Source organism: Myxocyprinus asiaticus, chromosome 13 (genome assembly GCF_019703515.2).
Source record: "Myxocyprinus asiaticus isolate MX2 ecotype Aquarium Trade chromosome 13, UBuf_Myxa_2, whole genome shotgun sequence".
NCBI classification, from domain to species: domain Eukaryota; kingdom Metazoa; phylum Chordata; class Actinopteri; order Cypriniformes; family Catostomidae; genus Myxocyprinus; species Myxocyprinus asiaticus.
Window position 1 is genome coordinate 2244913 of NC_059356.1, and position 25662 is coordinate 2270574.

Genomic DNA, 25662 nt, shown 5'->3' on the forward strand with positions numbered 1-25662 from the left:
CGGTTGTGGGTGGTGCTATTGCCGTACCAGGTGGAGATGCAGCCAGTCAGGATGCTCTCTACAGTGCAGGTGTAGAACCGTGTGAGGATGTGGCGGTTCATTCCAAACTTCCTCAGCCGTCTCAGGAAGAAGAGGCGCTGATGAGCCTTCTTCAAAACGACTTCAGTGTGGATGGACCATGTGAGTTCCTCAGTGATGTGGACACCCAGGAACTTGAAGCTGCTGACTCTCTCCACTGGTGCTCCATTGATGGTGATGGGACTGTGTTCTCTGTCTTTTCTTCTGAAGTCCACCTCAAGCTCCTTTTTCTTACTGACGTTGAGGGAGAGGTTGTGCTCCTGACACCAGTGTGTCAGAGTGTGCACCTCCTCTCTGTAGGCTGTTTCATCATTGTCAGTGATCAGACCTACCACCGTCGTGTCATCAGCAAACTTAATGATGGCATTGGAGCTATGTGTTGCCACACAGTCATGTGTGTACGAGGAATACAGTAGTGGGCTGAGAACACAGCCCTGTGGGGCTCCAGTGTTGAGGAGATGTTGCTGCCTATTCTAACCACCTGGCGTCTGCTTGACAGGAAGTCCAGGATCCAGCTGCACAGCGAGCTGTTTAAGCCCAGAGCCCGGAGTTTCTCATCTAGCTTGGAGGGCACTATGGTGTTGAATGCTGAGCTGTAGTCTACAAACAGCATTCTCACATAAGTGTTCTTTTTTTCCAGGTGGGAGAGAGCAGTGTGTATTGTAGATGCAATGGCAACATCAGTTGAGCGGTTGTTGCGGTAAGCAAACTGCAGCGGGTCAAGAGAGAGAGGCAGCACAGAGTAGATGTAATCTCTGATTAGTCTCTCAAAGCATTTGCTGATGATGGGGGTCAGAGCAACAGGACGCCAGTCATTTAAGCAAGTTATTTTTGATTGTTTTGGAACAGGCACAATGGTGGATGTTTTAAAGCATGTGGGGACTACAGACAAAGAGAGGGAAAGGTTGAAAATGTCCGTAAAAACACCAGCCAGCTGGTTCGCGCACGCTCTGATGACGCGGCCCGGAATGCCGTCTGGGCCCGCGGCTTTGCGGATATTCACCCGTCAGAAGGATCGTTTTACATCCGCTACAGAGATGGAGAGTGAACTAACCTCTGTAGCTTCAGCCGCGAGAGCTCTCTCCGCGAGGGCGGTGTTATTTCCCTCGAAATGAGCATAAAAATATTTAGCTCATCCGGGAGAGAGGCAGCAGTGTTCATGGTGGAGTTTTTATTCCTTTTAAAGTCCGTGATGATGTAATTCCCTGCCACATGCTTCTAGAGTTGGTGGTGTTAAACTGTCCTTCAATCTTGCTCCTGTACTGGCGTTTTGCGGTTCTGATAGTTTTTCGGAGGGCATAACTGGCTTGTTTATGCTGCTCCGCGTTCCCGGAATTAAAAGCGGAGGTCCGCACATTAAGTGCCGCGCGAACATCGCTATTAATCCAAGGTTTCTGATTCGGATAGATCCGTATTGTTCTGGTCGGAACCACAACCTCTACGCATGTTCTGATGAAACACATTACGCTATCAGCGTAAAGCTCGATGTCGTCAACATCTCCCAGTCCGTGTGATCAAAACAGTCTTGTAGCGTAGAATCTGATTGGTCCGACCAGCACTGGATCGTTCTGAGGGTGGGTGCTTCCTGTTTCAATTTCTGCCTATAAGCGGGCAGAAGCAGAATGGAAGAGTGGTCCGATTTGCCAAATGGTGGGCGGGGGAGGGATTTGTAGCCATCCCGGAAGGGAGAGTAGCAATGGTCCAAAACCCGGTCCTCTCGTGTGTTGAAACTAATGTGCTGGTGGTATTTTGGTGCGACTGATTTTAAACTGGCTTTATTAAAGTCCCCGGTCACAATGAACGCGGCCTCAGGGTGCGTGGTTTCCTGCTCACTTATACTCCCATACAGTTCCTTGAGTGCCCGGTCTGTGTCGGCTTGTGGGGGAATGTACACAGCTGTGATAATGACCGCTGTGAATTCCCTCGGTAGCCAGAATGGTCGACACAGAAGCATAAGAAATTCCAGATCAGGAGAGCAGAAAGACTTGATAGAATGTACGTTCCTCTGATCACACCAGGATTTGTTGATCATAAAACATACACCACCTCCTCTGCTTTTACCTGAGAGGTCTTTTGCTCTGTCCGCTCGGTGCACGGAGAACCCAGCGGGTTCAATGGCTGAGTCTGGAATCTCCGCAGACATCCAAGTTTCCGTAAGGCAGATAATGCAGCAGTCCCTTGTATCTCGTTGGAAAGAGATCCGCGCTTTCAGCTCGCAGAGCTTGTTATCCAGAGACTGAACATTTGCCAGTAGAATACTGGGTAACGGGGGTCGATTTGCGTGGCGTCTTACTCTGATGAGAATGCCGGCTCTGTTTCCCCTTTCCCTTTTGCGTTTCCGCGGCCGTGCTGCCAGACAAAGGGCTCCGCTTGCGTGTTTGTAAACAGCGGGTCGGCATTGAGAAATTTGAAGTCCGGTTTACGGTGTGAAATTGCTGAACCAATGTCCAAAAGTGTTTGTCTGTCGTAGACAATAAGGCAGACAACATCCAAGACAAAAAACATAAGAATTGTGAACAAAACAAACAAAACACTACTATGTTGTGTCGGAGCTCGCAACGCAGCAGCCATACTCAGCGCCATCTTGAGTAGAAAGCTATAGGATGCTCCCTTGCTCCCTATTTAGAGAATGACTTAACCTCCAGTGTGCTGTCTGTCTGCAGTTTTTTGACACATATCTGATTGTTTAGTTGCACCTGCTTACGCTCACATAAGACATAGCTGGTTGCGTTTACATTAACCATTTGCAGAACGTCGCAATTTTATGTGTGCCTAGCTGCAATGCCACATTTAAAACAAAGAATGTTCAGGTCTGACACACTGATTCCTGATTCTGCATGGGCAGATTTTTTTTCCCATCTGTTCGGGAGCAACATCAGAAGTGCACGGCTCCATAAGACTCCAGTGGTTTAACCCATGTCTTGTGAAGTGATACGATCAATTTTGGGCCAATGATTGCCAAAGAGACGGCTGTCAAGATTTATAGTGAAAAAGAAGTTATATATTTTGGTCTATTCTCACCCAAACCGATTGGATCGCTTCTGAAGACATGGATTAAACCACTGGAGTCAGGTAGTTACAGTTTAAAAATAGCTTCCCCAAGCACTATTTGTTTCCCTCTCTGGATTGTGATTGTGGTAAGGTTGGGATCATGTGCTTGTTTAGAAATTATGCTTTGTCCATATGTGTCTGTGTTGGCAGTCTATCTGACCTACATTATAAAAACAGTCATCCTTTATGTGTGTGTCCAGCGTTAGTTCTAGAGTTGAGTGTGTGTGTTTTTGATCACCTGTGACTTGAGTGAGGTGATGGTGTCCTCCAGCTCCTGTCGCAGCTCTGCAGGCATCAGCCCTCGGATCTTCAGCTCATACTCCTGACGGACATGTGTCATCTACACAGATAAGAAAGATGAATGCTCAGTACACGGGCCTCCATCAGGTGGTCAGCCCACAGGAAACTAGAGCTGCAACAAAAGTACAGCAGACACAGCCAGCCTGTCCAGCCTAAATTACACACTACAAACCATACACTGAACAGAAGACTTGCATTTGGTTAGGAATATCCCCCTCTACACATTCTCATCTGGGGAGACACTTGTGCTTGCAGACTCTGAACAACACTTTCACAGAAAAGAGAAAACAATAACATTGCCAGCAACGTTTTATTCATCGAATAGATATCAGCACCGTGGCAGTAGAGTGGCCATAAATGGCATGCAGTGACATCATTCCCATGAAACATTAGTGGGAGAGACAGGAAAAAATAGGCAATCTGAAGAAATGCGAAAAAATATCTTGAACTGATTCTTGATACAAGAGACAAATCAGGCTACAGAACTCACAAAAAAATAGTTTTGCCTTTCCTATAACTTGGGACTATGGGTCAACACTGTCAAGATACAAAAAAATAGGGTCAAATGTTTACTCACTACAATAAATGGATGAATTAAGAGTTCATGATGGTTTCAAAGTGATTTTTAGCTCCACGTATTGAATTGCTGCCACAGTCAAACAGAAAATCTGATGGTTGTCAGTGTCGACAAAATAACAATATTTTGCATATCACAGATGTATTTAATACAGTAGTACTTTTGTTTTTCTGGTGTTAGTTGCTGATAGGATCTAAGTAGGAAAATTGGGTTATCAAAAAATCCCAAATAATATTTTTTAATGCATCTTTTTTTCTATACAACAAAAGTGAATGGTGACCAAGGCTAACATTCTACTAAACATCTCTTTTTGTGTTCAAAACAATAAGGAAATCCATATGTGCATGGAACAACAAGGGGGCGAGTGAATGGTGACAGTTTTGTGGTGAAATATCCATTTAAACTTTAAATCATGAGAGAACTTTCATTTTTAGGTGAACCATCCCTTTACATTTTAAAGGGACAGTTCTTTAAAACTCTCTCATCATTTACTCACCCTCATGCCATTCCAGATGTGTATGAGTTTTTTTTTTCTGCAGAACACAAATGAAGATTTTTAGAAAAATATTTCAGCTCTGTAGGTCCATACAATGGTGACCAGAACTTTGTAGTTCCAGAAATCAAATAAAGGAAACGTAAACATAATCCATAAGATTCCAGTGGTTAAATCCATGTCTTCTGAAGCGATATGATAGCTGTGGGTGAGAAAAAGACCAATATTAATGTCCTTTTTTTTTACTCCAAATCTCCACTTTCACTTTTACATTTGAAAGTCACATGTGGTGCCTGTTTAGTTTCATTTTCACATCTTAAAGTGAAAGTTAAATTGGAGATTTAGAGTAAAAAAAAAAAGGACTTAAATATTGATCTGTTTCTCACCTACACCTATTATTCACTTCTGAAAATATGGGTTACTTTTATGTTTCCTTTATGTGATTTTTGGAGCTACAAAGGTCTGGTCACCATTAACTTGCATTGTATGGACCTACACAGCTATAACCATCTGGGATGGCACGAAGGTGAGTACATGATGAGAGAATTTTCAGTTTTGAGTGAACTATTCCTTTAAGGGGTCTGGCATTGGTCTAAAGTCTTTGGAAGTCCCAGTCCATCATTGTAAGTAAAAAAGCTTTTAAATATTCGCCTTTTTGAGTAGAGGCATAACAAGAAAGATGGCTGCCTTTCCTAAAATAATTTTCCTGTTATGGATTGAACTGATTGTTCTGGCTTTCTGTAATTACTCTTACAGGGTACAATTAAAGGATTGGGAGCCACTTCAAAGAGGAAGAGTATACATTATCTGAGGACAGTGCTCTGGTCTTTTTTTGGCCCACATTGTGCTGTAGACTAGGCCTTTGCCTCTTAGCCAATTTCGACATGCTTTTAGTGCACCCCTCTTCATTTGTCTCACCCCAATGCTATTGACTTGATTCACTTATTTTTAAAAGCTAAAAAACGGCCAAAAAAAAAATAAAATAAAATAAAATCCCATAGACTTAAACTAAAGGAGGGACACAAACAGAACATCAGACTTTTGACTTGGGCCAGTAAGCAACCACCTAGCAATGTCCAGTAACCAATAGCAACACACTAAAAACCATACACAACCCCCAAGTATCGTGGTGACAAATTTTGGGCAAGCACTATTTACAATTTCTTCCAAAAATGTAAAATTCTACTCTCTAAAATCTGAGTAAATTTAACCCAGCAAAGATTAATAATGTTGGGATTCAAGACAATGCCAAGTGTCAAGGTTACAATATTAGGTCCAATGGCTCTTGAGATCTATCAGTAGATGCTGGACTCATAACAGCATGCTGTAACGACCCAAGACTGCCCTCCAACCCAAAGCTTTATCTCAATGACCCTCTTCATCATACGCATTCCATTCAAAAGGACTAGTACAGCAGATGCAGCCCTGCATACTGTATTGTGAGGCCCACGTGTAATTGAAGTGGACATTCTCTGAACGTTTGCCTCACAGTGTGGGAGGTGAAGGCATCTGTGAGCGACAGGAAACGGGGGGAATGTCTTTCATGAACAGCTAGACAGCTGCTTGAGAATACGAGGCATCGAGCAGTGTGGGTCTGGCTAATAGCCTGTTATGAACAGCTTTATTTACATAATAGTGTTAAGCGCGAGCCGCCTCAAACAGTGTCAGGGAAAGGCGGCTCTTGGCTGCTTAGTGCGTCTCTCACATACAGGTAAATGTGGGTTGGTTGAAGGTTTGTCAACAAATGCTTCTTACATATGACAAGAGTGTGGAGGAGCCCTCGACAGATGAATGCTCTCCTTTGGCAAAGTGTTGGTGAATAGAAGACCTTGTCAAAGCGTTATCTTCATTTACAATGGCAACTCTTTGAGGAGAGCGCTGATTTTCTTTAGAAATGTGAGTGGTGTGCAAAACTCACTGCCACAATTCTAAGGTGTTGTGAGGTTTGCCAATGATTTCTGGTTGCTAATGAGTTATGAGTGTTTTTTAGCATGTTGCTATGTAGTTGCTGGGGTGTTCTGGATAGTTGCTAGGAAATTGCTAGGCTGCAGCAAGGATGTTCTGAAAGATTGCTAGGGTGTTGAAAGGCAGTAGCTATTATGCTCAGAGTGCTTTTCAAAGCATTGCTTTGTGGTTGCTAACGTGTTATGAATGGTTTTTAGCATGTTGCTATGGTGTTCTGGATGGTTGTTGCTAGGTGGTAGCGAGGGAGTTCTGGGATTGCCAGGTGATGCTTTGTGGTTGCTAATGGTTTATGAGTAGTTTTTAGCATATTGCGATGCAGTTGCTAAGGTGTTCAGGGTAGTTGCTAGGCGGTATCAAGGTGTTTTGGAAGGCTGCTAGGATGTTGCTAGGCAATGGCTATAGAGCTCCGGTTGGTGGCCAAGGCAATGCTTTGTGGTTGCTAAGGTTTCCTGAGTGGTTGCTAGGGTATTGCTACGTGGTTTCCAGGGTGTTCAGAGTGGTTGCTAGGCAGTAGCGAGGGTATTCTGGGGTTGCTAGGGATATGCTTTGTGGTTGCCAATGTGTTATGATACGTTTTAGCATGCTACTATGCAGTCGCTAGGTTTTCCTGAGTGGTTGCTAGGGCACTGCTATGCATTTACTAAGGTTTTCAGGGTGGTTGCTAGGACAATGCTTGGCTGTAGTGAGGGCACTCTGGAAGGTTGCTAAGGTGTTGCTAAGTAGTAGCTAGAGTGCAGAGCTTTAAAGGTTGTCAAAGCATTGCTTTGTGGTTGTGAAAGTGTTGAGTGGGTTTTAGTATGTTGCTATGCAGTTTCTAGGGTTTCTTGAGTGGTTGCTAGGGCATTGCTATGTGTTCAGGGTGGTTGTTGGGACATTGCTAGGCGGTAGCGAAAGTGCTTTGGGTGATTGCCAAGGCAATGCTTTGTGTTTGCTAAGGTGTTGAGTATTTTTTAGCACATTGCTTTTGGTTGTTAGGGGGTTGCTAGGCAGTAGCTAAAGTGCTTTGGGTGGTTGCCAAGGTAATGCTATGTGTTTGCTAAGGTGTTGAGTGCTTTTTTGCATGTTGCTTTTTGGGGTTGCTAGGCAGAAGCTTATGTGCTCTTGCTGGTGGCCAAGGCAATGCTTTTGGGTTGCTAAAGTGTTGAGTATTTTTTAGCACATTGCTTTTTGGTTGTTAGGGGGTTGCTAGAAAGTAGCTAGTGTGCTCTTGTTGGTGGCCAAGCCAATGCTTTGTGATTGCTAAGGTGTTATGAGTGGTTTTTAACATGTTGATATGCAGTCGCAAGGGTTTCCTGGGTGGTTGCTAGCACATTGCTATTCAGTTGCTAGGGAGATCTGGGTGGTTGCTAGAACATTGATATTCAGTTGCTAGGGTTTTCTGGGTGGCTTGTGGTTACCAATTTTTTAAGAGTAGTTTTTAACGAGGCTGCTAAGATGTTCTAGGTGGTTGCTAGGTTGTTGCTAGGTGACAGCAAGGGTGTTCTGGGGTTACCAGGGTGATGCTTTGTGGTTGCCAATGTGTTAAGAGTAGTTTTTAGCATGTTGCTATGCAGTTTCTATGGTGTTTTGGATGGTTGCTAGGTTGTTGCTAGGTGGCAGCAAGGGTGCTCTGGGGTTGCCAGGGAGATGCTTTGTGGTCACCAATGTGTTATGAGCAGTTTTTAGCATGTTGCTATGCAGTTTCTATGGTGTTTTGGATGGTTGCTAGTTGTTGTTAGGCAGTAGCGAGCATTTTTTGGAGTTGCCAGGGTGATGGTTTGTGGTTACCAATGATTTCTGAGTAGTTTTTATATTACAATGCAGTTACTAGGATTTCTTGGGCATTGATAGGTGATAGCCAGGGTGTTCTGAGTGGTTGCCAGGGAAACAGTACTGAGGGTGCTCTTGGGTTGTTAAGGTGATGTTTTGTGTTTCCTAAGGTGTTATGAGTAGTTTTTTAGGGTGTTGCTATGCAGTTGCTAGGGTCTTCTGGGTGGTTGCTAGGGCATAGTAAGGAGGTTACTATGCTAATGTCTTTAAGGTGGCAGCTCACTAGCCAATCTGAATTTTTTTTATAAAAAATAAAAAATCCTTCTCAAGTCGCTATGCCATTCTGAGCCCATTTTCCTAAAAAAAATCCTAAGGCTAAAAGTATCTCCTAACATGGAAATTTAGGAGCAACTCTTAAAAAATAGGACTGTGTCACTCCTAATTTTAGAACTCGTAAAAGTTTCATCTAAGAGTAATTCATGGAGCATTTTAACACTAAAAGTAGCTCCTAAACCCACGACAGCTTAGAAGTCCTCCTGAGGACTTCTAAATCCCTAAGAGTGACTCACAAATGATCCAAAGCATGCCTGCTGTCATCAATCCACATTCAAACAATGTTTTAGAATATTATTATGACATAAAACTTTTAAAGAGGTATCAAACCAAAACAACCCATTTACACCGGAGATAAAGGTTGACAACACGTGCGCTCTAGCCACAGGCAAAGTGAAACTGTGTAGCGTGGATGAATTGGGAATTTGTCATCTGTCTCCAGAATAATCCATGAAACTATATATGCCATCTCCCAACCGCACATTGTCCGACAATTCATATTGTATGTTTTCTCGTGGATGCATGCTCACTTCAGACTAAAAAGCTGTCATTCACGGCCATTGTGGGGCTACACGGTGTAGTTGATACAGAAGACGGAGCGCACTCTTGTTTCATTGCACCAACACAGAATTAATTCATCAACTGAAAAAAAAATCAATCAATCCATCCATCCAGCCATCCATCCATATTATATTTGTTATTTAAATAATGCTATCTGTCTGAGTAATTTGCTGACAAATTGCACTTCCCTGTCTACCAATCACTTTGGGCGATTTAAAAGAGCACGCTCATAAAATGTGACATCATCCATAGCAATGAGGTCAACTCCGCTTTACTCTTCCATTAACATTTCCATAATAAAACTTGCTCTTAGCAGTTTTGTGAATAGCTGTTAAGCAAAAACTCTTAGCTTGGAACTTTTTGTTGAACTCCTAGTGGTAAGATCCAAATCTCTATGAATACGGGCCCTGGTCTCTAGATATGACTCAGATAAAACTTTAAGTGCCATGTAGGAGTCTCCTAATTAAAAAAAACCACTACCAGGGTTTATGTAAAGATCATGAGTTGGACATTCACCATGCACTGAACACTGACTGGAACATCAACAACACAAAGATGCTCAGGATATTCGCTATAGGACACATTTTATTACAGCTTCTATACAGCTCTTTTTTCTGTTTCAATGAATGAACAAGATGATCCACTTTCATTATTTAGAAAAGAACAGCTCAGACATTCTGCTAAACATCTCCTTTTGTGTCCAGTACAAGACAGAAGGGTTTGGAACAACATGAGGGAAAATGCTTTTGTGTCCCTTTAAAGGATTTGTGTTTTTTATTAAAATTTTCTTTCATCCACTAATGAAAAGGATATAAAAGCTTAGGGGATGATTCTCTTTGTTGTTTCTTTTAATAAACTGTTCTCTGTTTTGAAGACAGAGCAGCAGTGTCTTTTCCACACCATCCTCACTTAAAATGACACAGTTTCATCTATATTTAGTCTTTAGATTGTGCTTGCGTTTGCGCAGCGCAGGATGTGTCACACGGCGGGGTGTTTGACAGCTGCCTGCTAAAAGCAACAAGAGCTCGGCACTTTGAATGTTCAAATGAAGTTTGTCAGAACGTCAAGAGCTTGATTTATGCTAATGAAGGGGAGAAGGAGAGGGAAACAGCACACAAGCGTTTGTAAAAAAAAACACCGTAAAGTGACAAAAACACTGTCAGATTTACAAGGGTACATCAAAAAATGGCACCACTCTCAAAGTTTTGCATGTGAAAACTGGCGGCTCTGAAGTCAAGAGCACTAGTCTGAAAAGCACGCAAACTGAACAAGAGTGTTTTTCAAGAGGATTGGAGTGATGCAAACAGAAATTAGGGGCTGTAGGAGGCTCTTTATGAAGTTATGAGGCAGAAGTATGATTTATGAAGTGCCACTCGAGTGGAGTAGCGCTCCAGTCGCAGGAGCATCTGTGCGGTAATGGGAAGATAATGGAAAATGACGGCAATTATTCACCCGTGTGCTGCCTCTGCAGTGGAACAGATCTCAGGTTTAGGAATCATTTCTGAAGAAATGCCGAGCCAAATCTAATGACTCTCTCAGTGGCAAAAGAATAATACTGGCTGTATTGGTATAAGCCATTTTACGTCCACAATCTTATATATTTCTGTGTGCAACAAGATATTCAATGAGAAAAAAAGTTGAGTGGGACTTGATTTTATGATTGAATCATGAAAGTAGGCGTTATATACCAGAATGGAGCCAGGTGGTTGGAGGGGAGGAGTTGAAAATTAAAGGTGGCAATATACTTCTAGAGAAATCGAATAAAGATTTCAAGGGGTGATGTCATTTCGAACACAATCTGTCCAAAAAGAAAGTGTTTTTGAGTTCATTGCGGGGGTTTGAAACAGCTTGCCAGCATGAACTTTCAGAAAAACTTCAAACCGGCTGTTCAACACATTCTTACTACCATTGGTCCACGTCATCGGTGGGTGTGACCCGCTGCTCCACCTACTTTGAAGTCAACATCTTTTTCCAGTTGATTTCTTCATTTACTCAAAATCAGTCAACATGACACCTTGGTGATCAATAAATTAACACTAAGTGGTTAAAACTGATGTGCGCTGTTGAATTGTGCACAATAATACCAGTAACATGTATTAAAGAGCTCACCCAAATATGAAAATTCTCTCATTATTTACTCATCCTCATGATATCCCAGGTGTGTATGACTTTCTTTCTTCACCAGAACACATTTGAAGAAAAATATCTTAGCTCAGCAGGTCCTTAAAATGCAAGTGGATGGAGATTTCTCTTTTGAAGCCCCAAAAATCACAGACAGTCAGCATGAACGTCATCCATACAACTCCAGCGGTTAAGTTAGCGTCTTCTAAAGTGACACGATCACTTTTGGTGCGAAAAAGATCAAAATCAGGGTTCCCTCCCTTTTTGACCAATGAATTTCCATGACTCTTCCATGACCTTTCCAGGTGTTTTTGATACATGTAGATGTATTTTTCAAAATAATTTAGATTCAGAACGATTTGCGAATTTGTGCAAGCGATTCTCTGAGAAAAATCAGATATCACGATGACCATCGAGCATGTTTTACTCTACATAAGAGCAATATCTAGCGCATTAAATATTTTAGAGCATATAAAAATGTAGAGTCAATCTAGAAATTTCCATGAATGATGAAATTTCATTCATTTGCATGACTTTTCTAGGCCTGAAAATCACAATTTTAAAATTCCCTGACATTTCCAGGTTTTCCGTGACTGTGGGAACCCTGTATAATACTTTCTCCTATCCCAGCATAACATGATGAGACAACTAAAAGTAAGCCATGTGTAGGTTGACTTCCTGAAGAATGTCAAGACTGTGGCTCTGTGGCACTTTCAAAAAGTTCCTCTGTTTGTATGAGCATTTGACCAGCCATACACTGCAAAATTCCTTTTAACCTGACGCCCCCTGAACCAGTGCTGAAACACGATCAAGAGGGACCAACCCAAGTGAAATTATCAAGGAGGAGCACCCTCCGGTTCGACAAAGAGATAAACAGTTGCCCACCCTAAATATCAAAACACCCCCCAAAGATCACATCCTAGTACCGTCCCTTGGCGGGACTACTTGTTTGTACGACCAATGGCAGAAGTGTGGAATGTTTGGGAAACATGTTTGAAAACAGTCATTATTTTTGTATTGCCTTAAGTGGCGAAGAAGTTACACTTCACATTTAACAATAAAAGTACACATTTCAAAAACTCGTCTTCACCCTTACCAGTAAAGACAGGACAATCGGTTAGACTTAGACTCACTGCTGGCAACGCAGTCATCAGTGCACTTAGCATGCGGTGAATAACTCCTGTTTAACTAACATGTCAAATCTGCCCTAATATGAAAATAACACCTTGCCGCACCTCGGGAGGAGAGCTCTCGGAGGTCTCCATCACTTAAGTGTTTCCAAGGCTTTGTGTCTGTAATCATCTCATCCTGTGTGCGCCAGCGAGACTGCGCAGAAACATGCCGCTGCCATGCCGACATTTCATGCCAAGCAGGCGTGGAGGGGCCCAGAGCAGCCGAGCGAGGAAGATCTGTTTGAAGTCTGGGCAAAAAGAGGGCTGTTTTTGCATGCCGAGGATTGCATTACAAAGACATGTCTTGGAAGATAAACTGGGGCAATATCAGTGTGCTGAAAAGAGAGCAGGCCTCTTTATTTCCACATACACTCACTCTCTCGCACGCACACGTACACACACAGCGTTTGAGATGTGGAGTGCTGTGAGGCTTTATGAGGTGGGAGTAGATGTTCTTTGCAGGCTCTGCTTCTCTTAAGGATGTCTGAGGTTGACGATCACATTCCACACTGGAGGTCTCGCTCTCAGGTCTTAAAATCAACATGGTATAAAAATAATTAACGAGTAATTCACCCAAAAATGAAAATTCTGCCATCATTTACCCACTCTCATGTTGTTCCAAACCCTAATGCTGTTACAGTGGTGGCCAAAAATACCCTTGGTAAATATGAGCAAAGAAGGCTGTGAAAAAAAAAATCTGCATTGTTTAAGGATAAACAGTGCTGATTTTTTAACAATAACTGCGTGACTTTTTTCAGCTTCTTTTTTTTATTTTTTTAGTTTGGAATGCCCAATTCCCCATGCACTCTAAGTCCTTGTTGGTGGCGTAGTGACTCGCCTCAATCCGGGTGGCGGAGGATGAATCACAGTTGTCTCCGTGTCTGAGACCATCAATTTGCGCATCTTATCACGTGGCTTGTTGAGCGCGTTACCGCGGAGACCTAGTGCGTGTGGAGGCTTCACGCTATTCTCCGCGGCATCCATGCACAACTCACCACGCGCGCCACCGAGAGTGAACCACATTATAGCGACCATGAGGAGGTTAACCCAACGTGACTCTACCCACCCTAGCAACTGGGCCAGTTGGTTGCTTAGGAAGCCTGACGAGTCACTCAGCACGCCCTGGATTTGAACTCACAACTCCAGGTGTGGTAGTCAGCGTCTTTACTTGCTGAGCTACACAGGTCCCCTCTTTTTTCAGCTTCTTAACATTTCATTATTAATTTGATTGGTTACAATGGCATTTCGTGCAGTACACAATGAATAGATATTGAGACAATGCGAGGCTCATACCAACTTATTTACATTTCATTTAATAAGTAATAAGGGTCGATTTTGATTTAATGTTGACTTTAATGCTGAAGCTTTTAGTTAATCTTCTAGATATCGGAGAGCTCTAATTTCGTACCTGCACTGGGTGTAGCACTATGCCGTGTGCCACGTCTTATACAATTTTTGTGAGAGTGCTAAATCTAGTTACAACTTTCGTGCAGGGCAACACATAACTGGGCATGGGTGGTAGCATTCAAGCTATATGTGGGTGTATACATACAAACTGAGGGTGTATGTCTGAGAGGTCTATGTAAATTAAGTGGTGCGAAACTTGATTTAATATTTTTGTGAGAAATGGGTAATTGCGCTTTATATGTCTGAGACTCACATCTATTCTCAAAGTCTGAAATCAGTCTGTGCATTTGCAGTTTGGAGATTCCACCAGCAGGTCCAAATTGAAGAATTACAATGACGTCTCTGACAACTACTGTTAACACTAACCACAATGTCATATTCACTCCCATTCTCCATTACATGGGCTGTAAGGGGTTGCTAGAGGGTCCACAGAAAATTTCAGGGGGTAAAAAAAAAGCATAAGAAAAATAAATAAAAACTTTTCCAAATTTGACATTATTACATTTTTTTCTGATTTCAATTGCGTTTTAAATGCTTTTTCTTTTTCGGATAATATGCCTAAAATTACTTTAACAGTGGTTATGCTATAATTATAATGTGAAAATATTAAAAGAATTTTCTGGGTTCAATACAAGTTAAACTCAATCAACAGCATTTGTATCAATGCTGGCAATCAATGTTGATTTCCACAAAAAAAAAAAAAAAAAAACATTCGGCTTTTAAAAAAAAAAAGCTAAAATGTGTGTCATTGGGGTCAATCTGTAAACGTTCAAATACTCACTGTTTCAAAAGTATAGACACAAGATATAAACAATATGTGTGTTAATATGATTTTAGTGTGATAAAATCACTTACTAACCACATCTGTGGAAAGTTAGAGCCAATTTTACCATAACGACTAAACGCTGTAACCCTGTTATCCCGGTAATTTATTAATCTGCCACAAAAATTATGATTTAAACTTTACAGCTGAAATAATACAAGGAAGTGCTTTTATATAATTATAAGCTTCATATTTCTGCCTTTAAACCCTCCAAAAATTGGCCCCATTGACTTCCATTGTATGTGTCTCACTGTAATCTTCATATTTGCTTTTTTTTTTTAAAGAAAAGGAGGGACGAGTCAAAATTAATTTTTGTGGTAATCAGTATTATGCCACAAATGCTGTTGATTGAGCTTAACTTGTATTGAACCCAGAACATTCCTTTAATCATATTTTAATCCTTTATTTCAGCTTTAATACAAAGAAAATATAGACGGCAATTATTTATTTGCAAATTTTCTCACACAGTGTAAATGTTTTTTTACATGAAAATATATTGTTGCCTTTATATTTTAGGAACGGGGTTCCTCACAAAAATCATCATATTTGGGGGTCCTTGGCATTAAAAGTTTTAAAAGTTTGAATTCCACGTGTATATAAAGAGTGTGTAATAAATGTATAACTGACATTCAGAAAGGACGCAATTAAGGACTGCACAAAATAACGAAAGATATGTGGTCTATATCTCTATTGTTCACCAGCTAACAATGTCTTCTGAATGGACTGTCTTCATTTATATCCCTGCACTTTGTGCGCACGATTTCACCTAGACTTAGCACATGCTTGCATGAAAAACAACAACAAATCTTTATGGCCATGGTCACTGGCTTTGCGCATTTGCCGTATCACATAACACTGCGCTTAAGACGGAGCGCTCTTCGAAGTCGTAGACCAGAAAACACCTACTTGTCAGGTTGTCTGGCCTGTGTCTTCAATAACTCAGTCTGACCACTAATCTATAAACTCTCAATCAGACAAAAGGCATTTTTTGAGCTCTTCAGTTAAATATGGTGCCAACTCACTGCAGCTGTTCCTCTAGATCCTTCACCCCCATGGGTTCATCTCACAACTGTCTGAGGAGCCCAGTTCAGGTCATCAGAGGTTTCCAGGCCATACCAAATCTAAAGACCCACCCGCAGCTATTAATCAGCTAATTAGATCTTTCTCTCTCTTTCTTCAACTCAATGACAAAGTGGCCTGTTATTATTGAGAATTCCCTCTGAAATGGCATTCCTGGCCCGGAGCTCTGGCTCCTGAAGCCGGATCTCCAGGAATGTGTAAAATGTGCACAGGGGCATATCAGTGACTCGGTGAGGAGACGTGGCTTCTTCCTGGCCCTTCAGGGGCCGTACTCCGTGGTCTGAGCTGTTTGTAACCTTACCTGCTCCTGGAACTCCAGCTCTCGGCTCATCAACTTCTTCTCCACGGCATGCAGCTGTCTCTGTAAACTTTCCACACGTTCCTGAACAACCTGAGAGGGAACAAAGTGAATAGAGGGTTAGACAATGCTACATTCCAGAAATAAAGGAAAAATGCATAATTGTGTATGAAGCAGAGTGTCAATCAAATGCAAGGGTATCAAATGCATCATAAACAGCCCATCATTTCTTTTCAAAATCTTTTAAGATGAAAACGATCATTGCTTATTCTAAAGGACCAAGCAGAAGAGAATTCTGGGCAAGGGGTTTTGTCTCTGTAACCAATCACAGTGAAAACAGGCGCAGTTCCTGCCACTTTCAACCAGATGTTTCTAGCACACGTGTAACTTCAGTTTCCATTATTCTCCATGAAGTGTTGAAAAAAAAAAAAAAAAACAGTACCGTGAAGTGGACAGATGGGCCTCCAGCATGTGATCTGATGGGTGATATGTGACAGGAAGTGGTACCTATCAATCAACAGGACGTTCACGAAGCAGGTGTTTGCCTCAGATGCAAAAACAATGGCAAAAACAATTCTTGTTGGATTTAAGCTTTCTTCTAAATGGATCTCAACTGGTGGGCAGGTCTGTTCTGATAGTGTCGCAGACAGCAGAGAAATCAATGGTAAATGCAAATGATAAAATGCAAGTAACCATACAATTGTGCACAGTTAATATAAAATGAAGAGAGGAGAAATGCATCCCATTTTAACGTTGACTTCGAAGGCAGTGCGCCCATTAAACTCTACAGAATTGCATGGACAGTTGCGTGACATGCCCCCATCCTCGAAAACCATGAACATAAACCATTGCCAAGTAAAAGAAAATACACCCCAGACTAAAATAAACACAGGTTCACTTGCAGCAAGGGTAAGCATGGTTTGTGACAACCACAATGTGTTTTATAAAGATAATTATAGTCTCAATACATATAATAGATAAATAACAGTGATGCATTTTTACACAAATTTTCAGATAATTTATTGAGCTGAGAAAGCATGAGCTCACTTATGACCAATAAATACCTATTCAGTATTCAACACTGATTGAACATGACCCACACTGATAAACATCAATGTGAAGTGGGGTGGTGGTGCTGGTGAGTGGGCTAAAGCGCATAACTGGTAATCAGAATGTTGATCCCCACAGCCACCACCATTGTGTTCTTGAGCAAGGCACTTTACTCCAGGTTGCTCCGGGGGGACTGTCCCTGTAATAAGTGCACTGTAAGTCGCTGGATAAAAGCATCTGCCAAATGCATAAATGTAAATGTAAATATGGCAGTATACGGAAGTAAGCCAATATATGTAAATTACATAAAAAAACTAAAAGGTACAGTAGTAAAAACACACCATTAAATTATGAAAAACTAAATTATATTATGGCCCCTAAACAGTAGCATTACATAGTCCTGTCTACTCCTGACACAATTGATCCTTCACCTTAAAAACATCAATCCGAACTTGGCAACTGTTGCCGTCCACCCTATGTCTGAAAATTAGTTGCATCACTCCACTGTGTTTTCGGTGCTCCAAAAAGTGGTGGGGAATAATTTCTATTCATTGTTCATGTTGATTTGATTAATTGATTTGTAGGTGGTGGCAAATGAGTGTCTTTTATGCTATGAGTGATTTGTAAAAAAACAAAAAAAAGAAAGAAATGATTCGTTCACTTAAAAGATTTGTTTAAAAGAAATGCACAAACTAACTGGCTGATTTTTACCTGAAACACAAGTAAATTAAAGCCCAAGTGTTTATTCAGAAAGCTGTTTGAAAAACATGTTTATTTTAGCAATTCTTTCCGGTGATGCTATTGGCGCCGAAATTACACTACCAGTCCATGCTCCATTGCAACACAGACGAGACAACAACATGAATGCCAGCAGACCCCAGAACTGTAACAGGCTTTGTGTGGTGATGTTTCCAGGAAGAGTGCTGACAGTTATGAGGCGAGTCTTTTATGTGGTTCCAAGCAGATTTACGAAAGAGTCGACGGCCAGGGTGGGGTGAGGGGTTGGAAATATCTCTGTCTTTGTCATAAAAGGACCCTGTCATCTGCAGCTCCCATTAATAAACAGCCTGAGTGAATCATTGTGGGTGATGTCCTGCATCAGGTTCTTCCTGATGGGATAAAGGTTACTTGCTAAGCCGAGCACAGAGGTGAGGCATGGAGGCTGATAAAGAACTCTTAAAATGGATTTGTGGCCCAAATTCTCTATAGAAGTATCATTTTGGGATTGGAAGAGCACTTAATGGGTTGCTTCACAGCGAGAGTGTAGGCCTATAGTAAGGCAGTAGCTCAACTATTTTCACAATAGCTCCAGTAACGAGCCACATTTTCCAACGAGTAGCGCACAGTGTCACAAACGCAACATTTGTCACATTGTATCATGAACCAAAGTCTTTTTAGAAAGTCAGTTCACTCTTTGGCCATTTTTGGAACGCTTCCGGGCAGCTATTTGTCTATGTAAACAAGTGGCATAGAAGTGCAGCTCTTATCTACTTGAATGGGGAAAGACTGAAATCTCCAAAACGGTCGGTCAAGATTACGATCAAAGAACATTTTTCAAATCAGCAGTAAAATCTGACAACAATGGTATCATAAATTGTACTTCTTTACCTAATCTTTAAATAAATCAGGAGAACAGTATATTATGAATTAAGCTGTGTCATTCCTCATTCCCAAATGAACATATAACATCTGCAATGACAACTACATTTACTTCAAGGTAAATGAAAGCTAATAATTGAACGTTAATTCATTAATGTATTGATTCAAGTCACAGTAAAAGCGATAAAACCGAGTGTGTTATGAGACGTTATAAATAGCTCTGTTCATTTACATTGATTCTGATTCACAGTCTCCACAGTTTTTAATCAAATTACTGTGTTAATCTAAAACTTCAGATAAATATGGATTACAATGTCACTCTTCATACCAGCCCACGTAAAAATATTATCCATTCCGTTTATGAGAATATTTTGCCTAAAATCATGTCGTTCACGGCAATCTCCCATTCATTCCAATGGGAAGTTCTGCAGAGCTTGTCAGAGCGAGCAACTGTAACCAAGGGGGGCGGAGCTTATCGAAGGGTAAATTAGAATACAGCCAACACTGCTATTGCATTATGGGGGTCTCTTTCTCCATTGACGGCTATTCGACAGTCCTTCCAACAAATTATATTTTTTGCAAGCAACATTTAATTTTCAAATATTTCATGTTATTATAGTACATGTTTTGCCAATTTGCCAGTTTTTTGGAGGGCTCTTAAAAGCGTGCAATGGTCTTATATTAATGAGTCGCAGGTGAATGGCTTGTCATTTTTCGCTGCGGTTCCAGAGTGATTAGTCACATGACATTGCAGGCTCAGGTGATTGGCTCAAAAAACCTGTCTACAAAACTGAGTGCCTATGAGCAAAGATGGCAGGATGAAGGTCACGCCAGCCGAGTGAAACTGCCATTAAGATGAATGGGAATGCCAACGGACAGCTCCCTCAAGGTATAATAGAACTTCTTGGTCTGGACCCCAAAAGTCCGCCTGATCCGGTATAGTCTTCTACACCTTGATACCCGTCTGTGTTTTCCCCTTAAACCATAGCAACCTCACAGCTGTTGTTCCTCTCTGCGTGAACATGAGACTTTCTATGGTGAATCTCTCCAAAAAGGGTCCAGATGGCCAGAGCGATACGCTCTTTATCAGTCGGCCAGAGCGGGATCAATCTAAACAAGCGGCAAACGTGGAACATTTGATTTCCTGGGGGCAAAGGAAGGGGAGAGAGAGAAAGAAAGACCCATGTCAGCAGCCTTTATTCTCTTCTTTCTTGTTTCTTGGCCTTGGTTTACTTCAACAGCTGTTTATCCCTGTAGATTAGTAAAACACACACTCCCTCACACACACACACACACACACACACACACACACACACACACACACCAATACAGTGTTCACACACGTAGAGACCTGCATAGAGGTTGATACTCCAGTGCTGAGCTGAAAAGCTCTAATACACACACACACACACACTCAAAGGTGAGACCTGAGTCATTTTCCCTGGGTGGTCCACCTCGAACGATAAGGCAAGTATGTTTCCCTCGGGTAAAGGCAATAGAAAAGGGAAAAAAGAGAAGAGAATAAGAGGAAGAGAGAGGGCCTCTTTAAACTGCGGCCCATGTTTTGTTAGCACTAGACAGCTCTTCATGTGGAATTTCTATTTGCAGTGCACTGCTTTCAGAAGTTTACGATTAAAGGGATCCGTTAATGACAACGAGCCCGAGCACTTTAAAACTTTAGAAGTGCAGTTATGGCTGGAGGTCTGCGCGCACATCGCACAGCTAAATTACAGACGGTCTTCTCTTGACTCTGTGTTCCAGCTGCTCACATAAGAAGATGTTGATGACAGTTGGGAATGTGGATGTGGTAGATATAATGACTTTAACCTGACTATTGAATGAAGGATGTGAGAGTTTTGTTTTGGTTCAGAAACAGCAGTGTACTTATTAAGATCAGATACCTTTCATCATTGCTTATATTGTTTTATTTTATTTTAAATGAATTAACATGAAATCAAAGTTTATTCCTGGTCTTATTGCAAAACCTACCTAGTCTCATAGAATCCCGTTATTATACTTACATTTTTGCTAAATGATTTTTACATGGCTAGTTGTATGTATCGCAACAGTTTTCTGGTGAGATGAACATTAGAGGCGACAATGACTTCTATTCCCTTTCACACAAATCACGAGTAAAACGGTAGATTATCAGTTCATTAACAGTTACATTTCGCCCTGTTTCTCACACAATGTTATCTTATGACATCTAAACACTTTTATTATAGTGCATGACTTGTAAAATAATACATTTCTACGTATTACATAACCAATTACATTTACAAGCTTGTTCAAGCTAAATCAAAAAGTGCTGTCGATCAAACTGTAAAATTTGTGATTTACTGCACAGTCTCTGACGCCCAAACACTTTTAGGATAGAAAAAGTGTAATTTGAGTACAAATAAACAGGTTTATTTAAACATGTTGGGCCTTAAAAATTAAAGTTTGTTCTTAACCACAATCTAAAAGGAAATGTATATCTTTAATAATTCTGAAGTTATAGACACTCCAACATAACAAGTGTTTTCCTTCTTCTTCTTTTTGGACACACATCATTGGCATATAATGCAACAAGAGGTCAACTGATTTTAGTAATAGGCCTACATATCTCTGTGTAAAAATAAAATAACGATGCTGCCACCTTTCTAAGTTTATATTTTTTGACTTGTGGGTTTGCTCCAAAATCTTAGGCGATGCCATTTAGATCCCTCTCAACAAAATAATGCATTAATCAGTAATTGATCCATGACATTTAGTATTTTGGCTTTCATCATCATGTATGCTTCTCTTTAACCTGTAAAATGATTAAAACCAGAACTTTGAGCCGTGGACCTCTGGTTGAGTTGACACAGAATAACCCTATAGTAAAAGTAATGCTTGTCTTAGCAAGCACCGCTAATAATATCATAGCTCAGTTTTACACAATCTAATAAAACAGAATACAATCAGGTGAAAATCACTGAATATTGAAATGCATCACATTACAGCAGTTAAATGCATTGTGAATGCTGTTTTATGTCTTGAAAATGTGCAATAGAGGTTCAATCAGAAAGATAGATTCAGATAGTTTGGAGGAGAGTGATGATCTAGAACTGATTCTTGAGATATGGGACAAAACATTGTTTTAGTTAGTTAGTTTTTATTTTTTAATGCTAAAGTTTCAGACAAAGTTCTCAGCAAATGAACCATGTAAGGGAACAGGTTTTTATAAAAAAAAATAAATAAATAAAAAAAAAATTCAATTTTATTTACTTCATTACTTTGTGTAATATATGTCAACTCCATCAGACACAAAACAGATACTATTTGAATTTGATTCATCCAACAAGACTGTAAAGACTTTAATTATTTAATACTAGTGTTCCGTAAAGGAGTTAAGTGATAAAACACATTCTATACATTTTTTCTTGTTTACACACTATCCTGAAAATTCTGACGGAGTTGACAAAATTGAATATTTTCCCATCTGAACCATGTGTTGTACACTGGAGTCATTTAGTTTTTTTCCTCAGTTGAAGCTGCCTCTATAACCTAAATTAAAATGACAAAATTATTACGCAATTTAAAAAAATTTTTTTTGGAAAAAGCCGTGACCGCAGAGAAAATATCCAATTTACCAGACCACGTGTCCTACTGTTGCATCCACCATGAGCAGGAAGTGGGAAAGGGGTCCTCAGAAAAAATAAATGTGTTGCATTTTGAAACACTTTGTTTGGCAGTTTACTATTGCGACTTCTTGCTTAGGAAAGGTTAAGTTACATGTGCTTCCAAGTACAGAGCATGCATTGAAAAAATGTCTAATTAAATTATTTAAAATAGATAGTAATAAATGTCCCGAGTATACACATTTCCTATAAATTTAACTTTTCCAGTATTTTTATTAGAATTAATTTCTTGATTTTTAACATAAAGATGACTTTTGCATGTAGGACTTGTTTTATCCCTTTTCTCAAGAATCAGTGAGGGTATCGTAAGAAATGAAAATGTGTGAGAGAGATATTTGTAGGTTTGTCTAACATTCTCCTCTGGCAGTCCCACAATATCTGTTTGTCAGGTAGATATTGGGTTTGTAGCTCTATAAAGCAGTGTTTGAACTACAAAAGGCTTTATTTGATCTCTGCATTGGTGTTTTGTGGTTCTGGCACAGTGACAGCTGTTTACGTGCTTTTCAAACTGTAACTGTTCAATACCATCCGCCCTCATGCCAGAACCTGAGCCTGCCAGCACGTCCTTCACAAACCCTTCAGCAAACTACAAACACGACAAATGAAGGGAGAATAACACACCAGTGCAGTGTGTGATATAACTGAAACAGACCTGATGCTTAGACAGGACAACAGAAAAAAGACATATCGTGGCAAATTACTTTCTGATTTACTGCCCTCGAGAAGCTGATACTAAATACTACCACAACTGCATATACGTTTACTGATGTGAACAAACCCAAAACCCTACATATTAAACTTCAGTGCATAACTCTTCCTGCAGTTAGTGCTACAGACATTAAAGGAATATTCCGGGTTCAATACAAGTTAAGTTCAATCGAAAGCATTTGTGGCATAATGTTGATTACCACAAAAATACATTTTGACTCATCCTTTTTTGTTACCATGACGATGTAATGGCGTAAACCCTAAAACGAGCTTAAAAAATTAGATAAACAATTTTACAGCTCAAATAAAGCATGAGTTTTAACAGAAGAATTAATGTAAGTGCTTTTATAAAATTATAAACTTCACATTTCTGCCTTTAAATCCTCCAAAAATCGACCCCATTCACTTCCATTGTAAGTGCCTCACTGTAACACAGTATAGTATATGCGGGAGCATTTTAGAAATATGTGCACATCTATCGGGTTTCACATTTGAATGGGAATTTTCTCATTTAAGTACATTATATGTGTGTTGATCCAGTTTTCGCATATTCGCAAGAGGGGGTGGCTGATCACTTTTTACCTCCACAGACTATGTAAGAAAGTTTTTCTTAAGGTTAGGCTATGTGCATGCTCCGTGTATTTCACAAGTACATGATCATCCATCGAGTGACACTCATGCTTGAGAATTTTCGGAGTATATGTGCATCCATGGGGTTGCTGGCATGCGTTTCCGCGGGACACTTTCCCGTACGCGTGTCTGAGCGAGCAGGCAAGACGGTTAGTTGTCACATTTACTTAAGTTAATATTTTTCAGGGTAATTTTTTTTTTTTTTTTTTTTTAAGTCAGCTCCTGCATAGGCACAATAAAATATTGGCTGCCGAAACTCTATATTGAACATTTCAACCGTTATTACAAAAAATAATAGTACACATTTGTGTACCTGGACTTTTTACTCAGATCCTTAGTTACTAAGAAATACTGAAGCCCCAGTGACAACTTCCTCATGTGACATCTAGTCCAGGTCTCCTGTATTTCATTTTGTGTTTGTATGCAGTTGTTTAACACATGCAGTAAGTGCAGTTTGATTTAAACCCTTCATGGGTTTTCTCTTTTAACTTTATCAACATGTGAATATCCATCTTCCCATATGGCAGCAAGACAAGTTGTGCAGCAACCTTTAGAATCCTATGCGTAAAAAAGAATTCAGAGGTAACAATAATAAAAAAAAAATATATATATAATTTTACAGTTGCCTGTTCATTGTGTTCAGACATTGTCAGCTAATTGGACAGTTTGTCTGCTTTGAAGACAGTGGAAGAAGAACATGGCTGTTCTGATTCTGTTTCCACCTCCACTGAAAAGTTCTGCACTATGAAGCTTTTTATAAGACTTGTAATTTCCCTGTTTGATTTTCTTTCTGCTTTTAGTGCCCGATGATTTGGATAGACATTGGTTGCACACTGTTAGGATGTGCTCAGCTGTCCCATATTAAAAGGAATATGTTAAATAGTTAGGCTTAATTGACAATATTTTTAGCATAATGTTGATCACCACAAAAATCCCTGCTTGAAAAAGCTAACACCGTTTACATCAGTGACTTACAATGGAAGTGAATGGGGTCAATCCATACACTTTAAAATACTCACTGTTTCAAAAGTATAGCCAAAAGATATAAACAATATGCGTGTTAACATGATATTAGTGTATTAAAATCACTTTCTAATTTTTTTTTGGTTGTAGTTATATCTAATATTACAACTTGATTGTCATGATGCTGTAATGGTAATCCCAGTTCGTGTTTATAACATGTTAACACATATAATGTTTACATTTAGTGTCTGTACTTTTGAAACAGTGTGTATTTTAATGTTTACTGACAGGCACCATTCACTTCCATTGTGCATGCCTTATAATAAGGAACAAGTCTATTATGTTCTCTGGTAATCAACAATGTCACAAATTAGATTTTCTAAGTAAAGGAAGTTGAAAGATCTCTTACATTTACGGATATCTAAGTCAGCTAAGTTAACCTTAAGTTGAATTTGCTTAAAAAGTGTGACGCAACAATGCTACGTATATATTTAAGCCAATCCAACTCATAATTTTTTCAGTGTGGGTTCCCATCCACATATTTTTATGGACATTTTAAGATATTGCATAAAAATGCTGGATGGAAACACCAAGTTGCGAATAAAGTTTCCAAACTGCATATAAAAAACATATACGCTGGCTTGAGGTGGATCATTTTTGTATTCGACAAGACGACGCGCATAAACTACAATAGAAACACATTTACCGAATATAATAGAATCTATACAGGTATAGTAGATCTGTATTAAAAAGGGTTATTAATATGACTTCAAGCCATGTGAATACATAATTCTCCCTGAGAAGATTATCAATATCATCACAAATGTTGCTCTGGTTAATGTGAAATCAAAGTCTGTCATGAAAATGATTGTCTACTGTTACCTCCCAGAACTGACATGCTTTCACTCCCAGACAAAAGGCATCTTCCGCTGAATGTTAGCAAAAATGAAGTTTGTTTGAGCGTTTGGTCTGTGCGCTCTTTAAAACGCAAGTATCGTATTTAACCCTAACCCTAACATAAAATGAATATGAGAAACTGTTA

General features: G+C 40.1%; 1 protein-coding gene across 3 annotated transcripts in view; it reads right to left on the reverse strand.

Moving 5' to 3' along the window:
• The window catches only part of LOC127450321 (centrosomal protein of 112 kDa-like), a 291075-nt gene that overhangs the window by 22332 nt on the left and 243081 nt on the right, over nucleotides 1–25662 (reverse strand). For all 3 annotated transcript variants that reach the window (XM_051714326.1, XM_051714325.1, XM_051714327.1), the window contains exons 24-25: nucleotides 16012–16101; nucleotides 3368–3469 (exon numbers count right to left, since the gene is read on the reverse strand). In XM_051714326.1, coding sequence (XP_051570286.1) covers nucleotides 3368–3469; nucleotides 16012–16101 — 192 coding nt within the window. The remainder of the gene's footprint in view (nucleotides 1–3367; nucleotides 3470–16011; nucleotides 16102–25662) is intronic.